General features: G+C 41.8%; 1 protein-coding gene across 2 annotated transcripts in view; it reads left to right on the top strand.

Moving 5' to 3' along the window:
• The window catches only part of CPQ (carboxypeptidase Q), a 246,024-nt gene that overhangs the window by 179,857 nt on the left and 49,632 nt on the right, over window positions 1–16,535 (top strand). For both annotated transcript variants that reach the window (XM_036436581.2, XM_045581327.1), the window contains one exon: window positions 9,561–9,762. In XM_036436581.2, the coding sequence (XP_036292474.1) occupies window positions 9,561–9,762 (202 nt within the window). The remainder of the gene's footprint in view (window positions 1–9,560; window positions 9,763–16,535) is intronic.

Here is a 16,535-nt window from a genome sequence, read left to right on the forward strand (position 1 = left end):
ATTCAACAATCAGAAGGATGGGTTTGCTGTTTACTGATGAGGACCCTCATAAGAGAGAGGCAAGAAGATCAAAAGTGCAAGAAGGTAATGTGATTACTGAATCTGGAGGAAAAAAGAAAATTGATGAGGATTTGTGAGTCAGTGAGTGGGGGAAGCTTCTAGAAGGTGGAAAAGGCAAGGAACCAGACTTTCATTGAGCCTCCAGGAGGAAGTAGCCTAGCCAGCACCTTGATTTTAGCTCTAAAGACCCATTTCAGACTTAGGACCTCCAGAATCTAAAGAAAAGAAATCTGTGTTGTTTTAAGCCACTAAATTTGTGGCCATTTGTAATGCCAGAAGTAGGAAACCAATATATTATTAGCCATGTAAGTAGAGATGCTTAGTTGCTATTGGATAGGAGTCTGGAGTTCAGGAGATAGGCATGAAAATATGAATTGGAACTCATCTCTATATATAATATTTAAAACCATAAATCTGGATAGGAGCACCAACAGAACAAGTGTGGACAGAGAACAAAGAGGCCTGCGGACTGTTTGTGGCCACCCCAACATCTGGAGCTCAGGTAGATGAGAAAACCAGCTAAAGAAAATGAGAAGTTCCAATCAAGGGCCTCCACTCAGGCCAAATGTTACTGCCTCTATCAATCTCTCCCCAACTTTTCCAGTAGTTACTGCCCCTGTTCTTTTAACATACCTCTTTCACAAAATTTATCACATTTAATATAATAGCCAGTTATTACCTCTGCTGTTAAACTCTGCCCTTTCATAAAGAACCAGTCCTATCTTAGTCATCTTTATATACAGATTTCTTCATAGGTAGATTGGCAGTATGATTTCCTTCTACAATAAAACCAGGAAACTTCTATTGAGGAAGGAGGTACTCTTAATGACCATACCAAGACAGAGGGTATAAACTAGCGCTGCCCAGGGAAACAGAAATGAATGATCACCCTATTCCTCTGTTTCTATCTCAATAATAATTGATAAATACACTTTACTCCCCAAAGAAAACAACACTTTTACTAAAATATGATGTAATATTTTGCTTTTGGCTTTAATTGAGGATCAATATTTAGAAAATAGTGTTTAGAAAAATAAGTGTTTCTGCCTACTCTGTAAAAACTGTTATTGGAGACTTTGTCCATTATTTAGTTCAATGTTTCTTACACTATAAAGAGCCACGTAATAATTCCTCTTAGAATTGAACGCTGGAGAAATTGTTGCTTTTTTCAAGGCCCTGGTGCTGTGCTTTCTTTTCCTCAATAATGAGAGGTCCCTGATGCATCCATCTTTATTCCTCCCCTGCATTATGTGCTGGGGCTCATGTAACCTCAGGTTGCTGTTAGGGAATCCTGTCAAATTTTCCCAGTGTGTTCTTTTTCCAAAAACATTTATTGACCACCTACTATGTGCTGTGAGCACTGTAATTTAAGCTGGAAATATGGGAGAGGTCCACACAGATTTGGTTCCTGCCTTTGGGGCATTTTCTTGAGTTATGAAAGTTTACATGCTTTTAAAATACAGTATTATGATCTTTTCTTAGAGAAAGCCTTGAATTCTTTCAGGAGCAAGGTAGGTATAAAAAAAATTGAATAAAGTGCAACAGCCTAACATATTAGATAGGGGTGTAGCATGTTAGGCATGGAAGGCTAGGGAAGAGATAAAGCATGAAACCACTTGAGTAGACCTGGAGACTTGAAACTCATATTTGGATGTTATTGTTTTTCATGATGTTTCATTACTCTTGTGGTTTGGAGAGAGAAGAAGGAAAGGCATGCTTAAGTATATAGAATTACTTCTAGCCTGGCTGGTGTTGTTCAGTGGTTGAGCATCAACCAATGAACTAGGAGGTACTGGTTGGATTCCTGGTCAGTCAGGGCACATGTCCAAGTTGTGGGCTCAATCCCCAATAGGGGGCGGGCAAGAGGCAGCGATTGATGATTGATGATTCTCTATCATAATTGATATTTCTCCCTTCCTCTCTCTGAAAAAAAAATAAATATATATGTGTGTGTGTGTGTGTGTGTGTGTGTGTGTGTGTGTCTTTTAAAAATTACTTCTAAAACTGTGTTTAGAATCTTTACCGGTATTAGTAAAGAGTACTTGATCAAGTAAAGCACATGAGGATAGTATCATTCAAAACTGCTGTAGGTTATAAAGAAAGGAGAATTAATGATTAATCGTGTTTTAATATGACATGCCTTAGGATTGAGTGAATATTTCAGTTTTTGAGTATAGAGTAGCCTGTTTTTTGCCAGTTAAGAGAATAAGTACTGTATTTTTAAAAGCAATAACCTGACCACTGTACTTATAAGAAGATGAACTCATCTGTCAGTTGTTAAAAAGGGACTTAAAGAAGTTGCTGTAGTTTTCCCAGACAAGAGAAGGGGGTTAGGGCAATGGTCGGCAAACTGCGGCTCGCAAGCCACATGCAGCTCTTAGGCCCCTTGAGTGTGGCTCTTCCACAAAATACCACATGCGGGAGCGCACGTAGAGTGATTGGAAGTTCATGGCCCTTGCACAGAAGTTGATTTTCTGCTCTCGAAAGAAATTTCATTCGCTGTACTGTTGATACTTGGCTTTGTTGACTATTGAGTTTGTCGACCCCTGGGCTGGAGTAATCACTGTCTTGGCTGGTGAAACAGTCCCAACGAAAACAAGGAACATGACTTTATTCTTATTTAGCATGTAACAGTGTCAAAAACAACGGTCAGCTGAACGAAGAGCCTCTCATTTAGTTCTTACATTTTGAGCCTGGAGAAGGATGGGAATGTAGTATGAATAGGAAGATAGACTGGCAGGGCCATACCAGGAGGCCGGGGGGGTGGGGGGGGAGAGAGAGAGAGAGAGAGAGAGAGAGAGAGAGAGAGAGAGAGAGAGAGGGAGAAGGCAGAGAAGGCCGCTTTCACAAAGACCGCTAGCTGTATTATTGCTTTGTCTTCTGCAATATTGCATTCTTCAATGCAATATTGAAATACACATGAAACTAGTAACACAAAAACGTGACCAATGCATTCTATTAAAGGAATGAAAATCTATGATAATTGTGGAGCGCTTGAGTCTCACGGCTTCTAACTATTGATTATGTTGCTTTGACATGCAGGTATAAAATGAAGCACATAGATAGTAACTGCCATGTCAACCTTTCCTGGTTAATCTTGGATAATGTGTTTCTTTTCTTTTTCTAAAAGAAATGTGAACACAATCATATTTCCTGGGCAATATAAATAAAATTCTTATTTCTTTTAGCCTGTGTTTACAGCACATGGTTAGCCTCTGGCTCACTAGCATTACCACAGTGACATTTATAGGGGGATCATGTGTTTTCAGTAAGTCTAAGGGCTCTCCATGAGCTGTAACCAGCTCCAGAGAAGAATTCCCGAGATCTCGAGTGCTTTGGAGAACGTGAAAATTGGATTGTGTGAAAACGCAGGTTCTCACCAAAGAACCCTGCACACACACACAGAATGCTAGGGCTGGAAAGAGCTTTCCAGGAGCCATTCATTCTGTTCCCATATCCAGCACCGCGCTGGCTAAGCCACCATACACGGCTGCAATTTTAGCACTGATGTAACTTACCCAAGACTGCCCATCTCCCCAAGCTGCAGCCATTCAGCTGGCAAATAAAAACAACTTATGACATTCCACTTCATCATCGTCCCTCCCCCGGCTCTCCCTTGGGCACCCCAGGCTGTTCAACACTGGATTCTGGAGACTGTCAGAAAGAAAAGTCCGAACGTCAGGGTAGACCTGACCAGAAAGTAAAGCCTGTTCTTGGCTCTGCACAGCCCGGAGATGCCTCTTTACCGAGCCCCCAACCCTGACAGGCATTTGAGCTGAAGCTGTGAGAAGAAGCCCCTCTCCCCAGCTTCGCCCCTTGAACTGGGACTGCCAGGGTCAGGGCACAGCTGGAAGAGATGATTGCGATAGCTCAGTGCAGGGAGTCATTAGCTGATTTGGTTCTGGGAACCAGTGTTGAGCCCACCACCTGACCAAACAGCACCACCACCCTCATCTGCAGAATATTAACCTTTCCGGGGGCAGGACAGTGCTACTGAGAGTGATTGCCCCGTGTCAGGACAGAGTTTGCTTTTTTTGAAAGTTGAATTGAGGAGGCTACATGATTAATTGGGATCATTAGGAGTCTCTTTTTTTCCTCCTCGTTTGATTTTGGGACTGCAATATTACTTTTGTTCAAAACCAAAGACATGCCACCTAGGTTGTGAGGAAATGAAAGCTTTAAAACAAAGAAGCAGCCAAATTTGGAAGGCATGGAGATACTGAACTTGGGATGGTATTTCTGAAGAAGAATCGCCTGGGATTTTGTAAAGGCAAAGAACACAAACATCAATCTCTGTGTTTATATTAGGGAGTGAGCATGGTACGACATGCAGCATATATTTTAAACACTTTCCTTTGTTTTTTTCTTGCTTTGCACCCCAAGAATGCTAATGGTTACCTAATTGTTCTTTGGTAAAACTGACACTTGAAGAAAGAAAGAGCAGTGTAATAGGACGTGATTCTAGCACCAGGCAAAGTTATGAATCCTCAACCCTGCGCAGCTATTCACTAATCCAATGATCCAAACCTAGGAGGCTGGGGGGAGCATTTCTTGCCATTGCATTGTGTACCTTGCATGGCAATTAAGGACAGCTTCCATGTCTCCCAATAAAGAGCTGCTTCTGAAGAGAGCAAAGTGGGCTTTTGCAGATAAGGGCTGAGCTTATCTCTGAGCTGCTCAGCCTCGTCATCCATCTGCCTCAGCTTGTCTTAGGTGCTGGCTGTCTCAGTACTAAAACCTCGTCTCTAGAAGGAACAGGAAGTTGTGTTGTGTGGGTCGAGTGACAGGAGCCTGGTTCTGCTCCACTGTCACCAGCTAAAATCAACTTTTCAAAACTACCCTGAGCGTGTCCCCCGTGATTACAGCACAGTAAGGAACACGGGTATGACCACGCGTTCCCGAGAAGCAGCAGGTCTAAGAGCCCAGTGACCCGCTTGCTCAGCCCAGTTGCTCTGTGCCAGGGGTCCTCAAACTTTTTAAAGTGGGGGCCAGATCACGGTCCCTCAGAGAGCTGGAGGGCCGGACTATATGAACTACTAATTCCTACTGTAACACCTCGGCTGCGCTCACTGCCCAAAAAACCTGGCAGGCCGGATCAGACTCCTCTGCGGGCCGCATGTGGCCCGCGGGCCGTAGTTTGAAGACACCTGTCTGTGCAGAGACATTCGTTGCCGTCCCCTTCACAGGTGCTAACAATTAGACGACTCCACACATAAGGAGGAAAAGCCGTGTCATGGACGGTGGGTGGTTTGTTTTCTTAGTTCTCTATCAAAAACATAGGGAGATGCTTATATATAAATAGGATACTTGGGAATGCCGCCATCATGTAAGAAGCAGCTAATACCATTCTACACGAACAGAAATCAAACATGTCTCTCTACCCTCGCCTGAATTCCAGTTTATTGACTTCTGCGCATCCTGTCGAATTCAGCTTGAAAAGACATTTTATGTCAGGCTTTTTTTTCCTAGTTGGAAGAAACTCATAGAGCCATAGTGGTTTTATGGTTTTGTTTTTATTCTTGTCTTTGCTTAGTTAAATTACTTTGTTAGCAAAGATAATTAAATCTGTCCACATAAACATTGTATTATGGTCATAAAAAATATTTCAAACTCTATATACTTGTGTAACTGCAGTATCTGTGTTTTACATTAAAAGTGAGGGCATGCACAGCTGTTGTGGCTCAGTTGGTTGGGGTCGTCCCATGCACCAAGAGGTCGCTGTTCAATTCTTGGTCAGGGCACATGCCTGGATTGCCAGCTCAATCCTCAGTAGGGAGCATGTAGGAGGCAACCAATTGATATTTCTCTCTCATGTATGTTTCTATCTCTCTCTACCTCTCCCTTCCTCTTTCTCTAAAATCAATAAAAACATACTTTTTTTAATTTTTTTTAAAGTGAGGGCTTTCAACCTGACACTTGGCAAATGCCAGCCTACAGGGCAGTGCAGGAGTTGAGAACACAAGCTTGGGGCAGACTCTGCATTTGCTTATTACATGTGATAAGCTATAGAGCATTTCCCAGTGTGTGGTGTGTAGGAAGCACTGTAACATGCTACCTACTGTCGTTATAAGCAGCCTGCCAATTCTTGAAAATTTGAGAGGTAATGATACCTAGTGCTAAGGCCTGTAACAACTGTTTATCAAGTTCTAATTATGCATTTTACAATGCATTCTTTCCTATAACTCCATGAACTGGCTGCCTTTATCACGCCCATTTCTGGAGGAAGAAATGGAGAGGTTACCTAGACTGGCTCAAGTCACAGAAACAATGATTGGTTAATCTGAGGATGAAACCCAGTCTGAATAATTCCAAAGCTCTTACCTCTCTGCTAAACTGGCTGCTGCAAATATAGCATAGGGCACCTTTGAAAGATCCTCACACTAGTATGTGTTATTCTCTATGTCCCTATCAACACTGCACAGTGGCATTCACAAACCGGAGTCCCCTGGCCCTAGAACGTCTGTTCATTCGCAGTTGTAGATGGCCAAGAAGCCCTTCAGGCACAGTTTGTTAGGCGCCCTGACAAGTTCAACTCATGCAACCACTTTCACTTCGACCTACAAAAGTCTTTAATTTGAAGGCACTCAAAGCTCCATAGGCACAGACTCATTATTCCAGCTTTGGAATGGAGCATCTGTCCAAGGCTACAGATGGAGAAGCCAAAGCCACGGTGAGATATCGTGGAGACAGAGGGAGGAAGCCGGTCAGGAACACAACAGAGTGCGTCCAGTGCTGTGTCCATCACACCAGGCTGCTTGTTAGTGTTGGTCTGACAGCCAGACTGCTACCTAGCTCCACTTTTAACCTAAATTGTACATAATCAGGAGCACTTTGCTGCAGTTCCTGTGGGAAAGGTGGGATGTGCCTACCTGGAAGAACCCTCCCACATAAGATTACCCACTTCTGTTTTCACTTGCAGATATGCCATGATGTTTCTAATTCTCCTGTTTCCAGGGGTAGGGGGAGTTTGGGTGGGGTTAGCAGGTGAACCAGGGGAAAGGGTTAGGACATGGCAACTTGCTGACCTGGCATCGGTGTGCTAGTTCAACGAGGCCTGAATGAAAGGCATTAATGCAAATATTTTTGTACATTAAAACTCTAATAATGCTGCCATTGTGGAGTAGCCACGGTGGACAACCAAAATGGCACTTTCCATGATAAATGCCTTGGGTCTTTCTCTGAAAGTCATCACGAAGAAAGAAATTCCTTAGAAGTGAGACTAAAAATATGAGCACACTTGTGCTTTGTTAACTTCCTCATCATTAACAACGACAACAATAACAAAATGTTGGTATCCAGGACTACCCCGTTCAGTCCTTACAAATGCTGGCAACATCCTCCTCTAGAACTCAACACTCCTTGTCTCCTTATCACAACACTTACACTTCTATGGTAATAGTTAGGACATCATTGTAAAAAAAAAAGAATGTTTTAGACAAAAAAAGCAATACTTATGCAAGTCTTAGTAGGTTATGTAAGTGAAAAAAACATCCTAATTCAGAACAAGTATTACTTATCACCCTACCCAATGCTAGCCAGGGTAGCGTGGAGTTTTGGAAAGCATGCGATTTTAGACCCAGCTCTACCATTTGCTAACTGAGTGACTTTGAGCAAATCACTTGACCTCTCTGACCCTCAGTTCCTTTTCTATAAAACATCATCAACCATAAAGCCGCTTTGTCTACCGGTTTTTGAAGAAGATCAAAGGAGATTACAAATGTAAAGCTCTCTGGAAGCACTGTACAAATGTCACTATTGATTTTTACTCTGCGAAAAATAAATACAGCGCCATCCAGAATGGCTTGGGAATAATGGCTGAGTAGCTGTTGGTAGTAGTCAGACAATCTTCAAGAAGTGGACGGCTCCTGGGAAACTGAAGGACTTTAAACTTGCAAGTCTTAGGCCAGTGTGACCGTTCAGCTATGCAAGCTGGCAAGAGCCTCTTCTATTCTGAGCTCCTATAGTGCCGAAATGGGCTACACGAAATCACTGTTTGCTTACTTACCAGACTTTATTTGGAAAGAGTTAACAAACTAGTGGCCTAGCAGGGTCGCCAGGGTTTAGAGAGCTATGGCTGTCCACCAGAGAGAGCAGCGTGTCACCTGTTGTTCTGTGACCTCTCCCTGGGGATGCAACAGATAGGACAACAAAAATCCGAAACCCAAGACAAACCTGTCAGCTTGGTGCCTTTAAGCTTCAGGAGAACTCACGATGAAAAGAAGATATAGTATCTACTTACAGGAAAGAGGAATAGTCCATAGAGTAGGCCTTCTTTTGTTTTGATATCGTTGTATTTAACCCAGTTACTAATGAACTGGATAGAAACACACGAAGAGCTGAATATTATAGGCATGCCCAGAGAGGTCAGGGTGACAAAGGGACAGTGATTACCTGTCCGTCACACCTGGGAGCAGGTCATTGGCCAAAATAGGCGTGGTCACTGCAAAGGCATGGAATCTGAGATACATCAGCTCCTGAACTGATTCCCCGCCCCCCTCTCTCTCTCCTTGCATCTGAGACCTGGTTTGTGGGGCTCTCTCACTCTGCACTCCCCCACTTGGCCCACAGCCAGGTGGACCCTACACACATAGACTAATGGCCTGCAACTACCCTGATGCTGTGCCGAACCCAGCTCCATCATGGAACAGAAACTCTGGACACTTGCCAAAACCGGTTTGGCTCAGTGGATAGAGCATCAGCCTGCAGACTGAAAGGTCCCTGGTTCAATTCTGGTCAGGGGCATGTAGCTTGGTTGCGGGCATATCCCCAGTAGGGGGTGTACAGGAGGCAGCTGATCGATGTTTCTCTTTCATCGAGTTTCTAATTCTCTATCCCTCTGCCTTCCTCTGAATAAAATATGATAAAATAAAATAAAAAGAAACTCTGGACACTGGCTTTGCTTTTAGCTCTGCTGAATTCCTAGCTGCATCTTTCCCAGGACTGGTTTAAGGGAAATGGAACTTTTGAAACCAAGTGATGTAATTCCATGCAAATAAAGCTTTCTACCAAATCTCACTTCCTTTGGGGACCTCTGGAAATGCTTATTTCAGGGGCACCCCAAGAACCTGACTCTCACTGGCAACGGAGAAGGGAAGTCCATGCAGTTCTCCAATAACAGTTGCATCGCTAATGCTACCTGGAGATCCCTCACCATATAGGAGGGATTGCATCCTGGTATGCAGGAGGCACTTAAGAAAATTAGTTGAGAGAATATTATGCTAGTAAAAATAATTGAATAACGTTAGTACGGGGCTTTACATTCCTGTTTATTATGTTTTAATCCTTCCATGTCAACTCAAGTTTGGCAAATCCCAGGATGAGTAATTGTGCTTCTCAGAATAGTTAGGTAATACACAGACGAGACCCTCAGTCAAGCAGAGGAAGATGTGTTTTGGCAAGAACTGGCAAAGAGATAAAGTATTTGATTATTGTTGTTGATAGTTCCCAAGGAGAAAGTAAACAAGCAGCAGAAATAAATCAAACACTTTGTCTTTGTTTAGGCAAATATTTCCAACTACAGCCTGGTGATGGAGTCTGATGCAGGGACCTTCTTACCCTCTGGGCTGCAATTCACTGGCAGCGACAAGGCCAGAGCCATCATGAAGGAGGTCATGAGGCTGCTGCAGCCCATCAATGTCACACAGGTCTTCGGTGCTGGCGATGGGACAGACATTAACTTCTGGATCCAAGCTGGAGTGCCTGGTAAGACCAAGTGATAAAGTTGGGGTTCCTTAGATACCGCTCTATCTATTCTTACACACCACAATGAATACAGATAGGCCATTAAATGCATGGACACTCTAAGCTTTTGGTCTATAAGGTATAATCTGATCATTTCCAAACTTGAGGTAATAATACTCATTTGTATTGTTTACCCATATGTCTTCTCTTTCTAAATTATAACTTTCTCACTGCCAGAGATTATGACTTAATGGTTCTGGAATTGGGCCTAGAAATCTCTCTCTTGCTCTTATTAATACGTATCTTTTGTGGTTGTAGTAAAAGGGATTTCACAATCAAATTTGAGAAATGGGGTAGAAAACAATTATTATTACTATTATATTTCTAGCACTAGTCCTGTGCTAGGAAATCTTCTCTGACCCAAATAATTCCTTGCCCAAATACAATGATTTCTGAAATTTTACCATTAGAGATTTCTTCTTTGAGAGTAGGATATTTTCTGCTAATCATTTTTTTTTTCTAGTGTAACATATTTCAACCAGTGTGCCACAATAATTTTTAAAATATACTATTTAGTCAGGGGCAAGGACCTCTTTTCCCTTAGAATGTCAAATAAATAAAAAATGACAACAGGCAACACAATAATAGCCATCTGATGTGAATGAATCAAAATTATACCTATTTTTGTCAGATTGGCAACAAATATATTTTTTGGTATGCTGCAGAATTTTACTAATTAGTTTATGTGTGCCATGAGATGAAAAAGGTTGAAAATTGTTGTTCTAATGCAAAGACTCATGTAAGAGGTTGAACAGAAACTACCCTGATCAGTGACTTATCAGATTGATCATTAAAAAAAAGTCCTGGGCAGGAATGATATCATTAGCAGGAGTAGGCCTGAGGAGGTTATAGGACTAGAAAGTGGAACAATCTTAAAGACAAATATATACTACTTCCCAAATTTGCCCTACACTGGCCATGGGAAAGGGTTATTGATGATGTTAAGTATCTCTGACCTGAGTTTGTTCCCTTAACACCATTCTATATACAATATAACCAAAAACATCACAAATTACTCTACATTTGTATTATCAAGTTGTAAGTTCAGCTTTTTAAATAATTTTAACATTACTGTTTCCAGAACCATTTCTGTGGCTACAAAACATTTCACAGGTTAAAATAAACAAAAGTGTCTCTATAACCACCCACTCCAGCTTTTTTCCTTTGGCCTGCAAAGTAGCTTCCACCAACAGCATACTGCATGGATTTGCAATATTTAAAAAATATATTATTGACATATTGTAGATTTTTAAAGCATATCTTAGATTTTTTAAGGTTTATGAAAATCTTTCATAATTAAAGGTTGAAGGAGCTATTTTTGTTCTAATATCCAAATTCTCTCCAGTGGTTTTTGTATGGTTTTTGTTTTTGATTTGTTTTTTGTTGTGTGTGTGTGTGGGAGGGTTTTTTTGCTGCAAAAAGCATTGTTGTTTCACTTGGCCCAGTGCATGGGAGCGGGCACCAGGGCGGGTAGAGGAATGGCTGGTAGTTTGGGGCAGAGGCTCCGGTAAAAGCCAGGCCCAGGGGAGGCAGAGGGGCCCTCAGAGGCCTCTGGGCTCCACAGGCGCTGGTGGTGCTGGAGGCTGAGCCTTTCCCAGAGACACTGGCCCAGCCCAGCCTGGGGCCGCCCTGCGGAGGGAGCCAGGTGTCCCCTCTTCCTGATGAGCTGCCCTCCTGCCCCGGAAGTGGTTCTGCCGGAAGTCCCGGGGCTGAGGGCCTGCGGCTCCCCAAGGCCTCGTCAGGCTGCTCCCCCAGGCCCGGCTCCATGGCCTGAGGGGGTCCCTCCCCCGGGGAGGCCTGGCCCGTCCTGGGAGAGGACACCGTGCTGGGACCACGTCTTCCAGAGGTTCCAGCCCCCCTGCTCCTCCTCATCAGGAGAGGAGGCCCCAGAGAGGTGGGTGCGGGCAGAGGCCTTTTGGGGAGGGGGTGGGGGGGTGTCGCTCTGGTGGATGGGGAGCTCCTGGGGGTGAGCGCCGAGGGCACTACTGGTTTTTGCGTTTTAACTAGATTTTGTATTTTAACTACTACATTGAAATATCGTTTTGGTTTTTTGTTTTGTTTTGTTTTGGGGTTTTTTTTTTGTTTGTTTTTACTAGCCACCTTTTATTAGGTGTTACTTTACAATTTGAAAGGATTCAGAGGTGCTGGGCAAAGGTCATGGTCAGGATTGTGGAGTCTGCACTGGGCCCTCTGCAGTGGTACTTGCGTGGAACATTTCCGTTTACTGTGCTGTGCATGGGTGTAGGGGGAAGGGGTTTGCCCTTTAAGTTGTATAGATTGATTTTTATTTTTATTTTTTTACTTTAGTTTTTTCCTGATCCTTAAATTTTTCAGTAGGAATCTTTCTTAAAATTTGAGAAAAGCTACCTAATGCTGGGCGGTAGATGTGAGAAAAAGACTGACAGATTGTGGGTGAATTAGAGTGGAGGCTGGGGGTGTTTCAAGGGGAGGGGAAGAGAAGGGAGGAGCTGACACGGAAGCCGGGAGTAGAAGAGAAACACATGTGCTCGCTCCTCCCAGGTGCAGTAGCTTCCCCTCATCCCAAGGGGATGCATACCAAGATCTCCAGTAAATGCCTGAAACCGCAAATGCATATATACTATTTATATTATGTTATTATACCATGTGTGTTACTTCCTAGACATCTATACCCAAGATAGAGTTTAATTTATAAATTAGGCACAATAAGAGATTAACAACAATAACTAATAAGCCCTGGCTGGTGTTGCTCAGTGATTACAGTGCCGGCCCAGGCACTGGCGGTCACAGTTTGATTCCAGTCAAGGGCACTTACCTGGGTTGCATGTTCACTCCCTGCCCCTGGGTCGGGGTGAGTGCAGGATGCAACCAGTCAATTTGTCTCTCTCACATTGATGTTTCTCTCTCTCTCTCTTTCTCCCCCTCCCTCTCTCCTCCTCTTTCCCCCTCTCCCTCTCCCTTCCTTCTATTCTCTCTGAAAAGCAATGGAAAAAATATCCTCAGGTGAGGATTAATAAAACAAACAAAAAACTAATAATAAAATAGAATTATAACAATATAACGTATTAAGATTATATGAATCTGGTCTCTCTGTCTGATAACTGCTCTAATAATCGAGGTGATTATTAAGTGACTAACAGGCAGGTGGCATTCATAGTGTGGATATGCTGGACAAAGGGATGATTCATGTCCCAGCCAGATGGTGTGAGATTTTATCATGCTACTCAGAACAGCGCACAATTTACAACTTATGAATTGTTTATTTCAGGAATTTTTCATTTAACATTCTCCAATCACAGCAGGTAACTGAAACCATGGAAAATGAAACCTCAGATAAAAAGAGACTGCTGTGTGTCTTGCTTTTGCTGCAATGAATAATTGAGAATTGGCTCTAGGTTTGTTCTTTTCATGTAGATATTCCATAAGAATGGACTATCTGTTTGGAATTAATAATAAGTTGATTTGATTGTATTCACTAAGGTAAAGAGGCCTTTCCCTCTTAGCTCAGGGAGTGGAGAATTTGAGCCCCATTATCATTGCTTAAGACTTAATACAAATTATAATTTATTGAGCCTCTACTAATTATGAGACACTCAGACTTTTGCAGACAGTCTTTTTTATCTGCACAGTCATCCTTAGGGATAATTGTGATTATCCCTATTTTGCAGATAAAGAAACACACTTGGGGACTAAATGGTTTGCCCAAGGTTATCTTGCGCTGCGTGCAGATGTCACCCTGAGAACAGGCCACTTTGGTTTCAAGGCTGGTGGCCCTTTTCCCACAGTATACAACACAGGGGAGCCTGGAATGCTGAGAGAGTCTTCCAGATCGATGGCAGTGTCTGAAATGTTTATCTTACTTGCTTCTTGCTTATGCAAAGGATTTCAGTGCATTCCTGCTCCAGAATAACTTACCCCTGGGGAAAGGAGTTTGTTATTGTGAATAACTACTGACTTCTTCTCACGTCCTTTGTTCTACCCTCTCTCTGCCTCTGCCAATCAGGCAGGTTTATATAAAGGCGGTGGTTCATTTAGACTGCAACTGATATTTCCTGGAATTTTATTTTTCTTTTGAGTATTGTAAGATGGAATCAAATTATTGCTGTTTTCCACTATTATTCTTGAGTTATCTTTTGATATTTAAAGTTCAGGCTATTCCTGAAAGAAATAATGAAATCACTTAAGTTATAACTCTTGTTACCTATTGAAAATTTTAGGAACTTTAGAAAAAATGAAAAAAACCTAGTTAATTTGATGAAAGAAAATAAAAATATACCAATTGTGTACCCGTATTCTGGAAGAGACAACAGGGATTGATCTGCGTTTTCTAGCAATTTGTTAGTAAAATTTCTTTTTGTTGTTTTGCTACTTGAAACTTTGCCAAATTAAAATGTCCCCTTGAAGAGACATAGAGTAGTCCCATGAAACAAGTACACCACGATCGGCAGTGGTTGCGCATACTGGAATTACTAGACGTCAACAATAATGTCTGACTGTATTTAGACATATTCAATCTGCTTGGTGGACCTTCTTTAAGTCAAATAAGTCTTAAAGTATTGTGACAGTTCATCAGTTTTTTTATAAGCTCTGCTAAAAGTTGCTTATCAATTTAATGACTTTAATAAGCATGGGATAATGGAAACTACAGGAAAAACAACACAATTCAACAGATTTTTGTAAAATTAAGTTGGGTTTTTTATTATAGAAATGAGTTATATTTCAATTGTATACAATCAGTTCTTTAGTTTGGATAATTTCATTGGCTTAATATCCTCCCTTTGGTCAGTATTAAAGTTCAAAAATGACCATTTAACCTGATATTTTTATACAGTCCCCTTTTTCTAACATAATGAATTGTCTCCATTTTATAAGAAAGTATGAGACCGCATAATTTATGGTATTAAGTTTTCTTTAGAATATGACATTTGCTGTCTTAATTGTCCTTCCTATTTATATAATGCACATATCTAATATGGTTGAGTTCCGTGAAGTCTTTTAGTTATGATCTTCTGAAATCTGAGCGAGCTGTTGCCTACGATAGGACTAATTATGAAGTGCATTCTCTGTATTCTTTCTTTTCTCATTTCTTGCTTTTCATAGTAATGGCTGAACTCATCTCCTGGCAAGTGAGAGAACAGAATTATGTGTCGAGATTGAGCATGGCCTTCATCAGTATCCCAAACCATTCAGTTATGAAAGGTTGAAACCTAAGTGAAATGTTTGCTGGACATGTCTTTAAAAATCCATATTTTTCGGAATAGTTCATTAATTATTGTTGATGTCATATTTAAGGAATGAGGGTATTCATAGACATTATTTTAATATATTTAGTCGGTTCTGTAATACAAAGTGCAGTACAGAAATAGAGCCATTTTCTAGAGGGGTCAGTGATTTCACACTCACGAATCCTAACTGAAGAATTTATATGAAATACCCTGATAACTGGAGTCACTTGGTATGTGAGCTTCAATTGCCCCACCATAAGCTTTAATTTTTCATTTTAGGCTAGCATAGACCCAGTCAAAGCCCATATAAACCCAAGATATGTGTTTAGGTTACAGTTGTGGTTCACACCCTTGACTGCACTTTAAAATCACCTGGGAGCTTTTAAAAGTGTATCAACACTGGAGCCCCACTCCCAAATATTCAGATTTGATTGGTCTGGCTGCAGAACTTGCACAAGCCCAGAGAGCACCATTTACTGAGAAAATAATCTTCCCCGGGGTGCCCCAGCCTCTAGGATCACAAGTCCATTGTACTCTATGTGAATGGCCTGCTATGCTTGTGCAGACTCGTACAGGCTTAGAGAGGGGGCCGAAGCACACCTGGTTTCAGAAGCTCCCCAGGTGATTGGAGGTGCAGGCATACTTCAGAGATATTGCAGGTCCGACTCCAGACCACTGCAGTAAAGTGAGGATCATAATAAAGTGAGTTGTAATTTTTTTACTGGTGGCGGGATTGCCTTCAATTGTTAAAAAATGCAACATCTATGAAGTCCAGTAAAGCAAAGCTCAATAAAGTGAGGTATGCTCGGCTTGTATAAAATAGCTTAGACATGAAGAGCCTGGGTTTAGGAGCCATGGAGAAAAGGATGCAAAAATCTCATTGGACTGCTCTTTATCTTAGGAAATTCGTTTAACCCCCGGGAGCCTCAGTTTCTTCATAAATAAAATGACGATAATAATACCTTCGTCATAAGATTATATCGAAGAAAAATGATAGTCTAAGTAAGATGCTTGGCACAGAGTCTACGCTCAAGAAGCCACTATTATTACTTCAGTTATTAAAGCAAGATTTCTTTATTTTTTTTCAGTTCAGATTCCTTCAGTACTAAGTGACAGAAATCCAACTCAGGTGACCTGAAGCAAAATTGGGGAATTTAAGCAAGTCACAGGGACGTAGGGTCGGATTTGGTCTCACAGATTCTGGCATTTGAATGCTGCGAGGACACATATTCTATTTCTCTGGTGCTTATTCCAACTTCTTTCATGGCGCCTTTATTCTCTCAAGCCAGGTGTCCCCTCGGATGCTAAACTATGACCGTAGGTAAATCAAGACATATAGCCTTACAGCTTCTTAGCACAGAAGAGCCCCCTAATTCATCATGTCCACTCATTTGGGAGACTGTGTAATTCTTTAAGTGGAAAGATAGGATAATGTGCCGATGAACACAATACCAGCCTTTATTTTCACTGTTGAGATCTCATTCAAAATATATAAGATACATAAACCCTGCTCCATCCTAGTATCTATCA

Source organism: Pipistrellus kuhlii, unplaced genomic scaffold, assembly GCF_014108245.1.
Source record: "Pipistrellus kuhlii isolate mPipKuh1 unplaced genomic scaffold, mPipKuh1.p scaffold_m20_p_14, whole genome shotgun sequence".
NCBI classification, from domain to species: Eukaryota; Metazoa; Chordata; class Mammalia; order Chiroptera; family Vespertilionidae; genus Pipistrellus; species Pipistrellus kuhlii.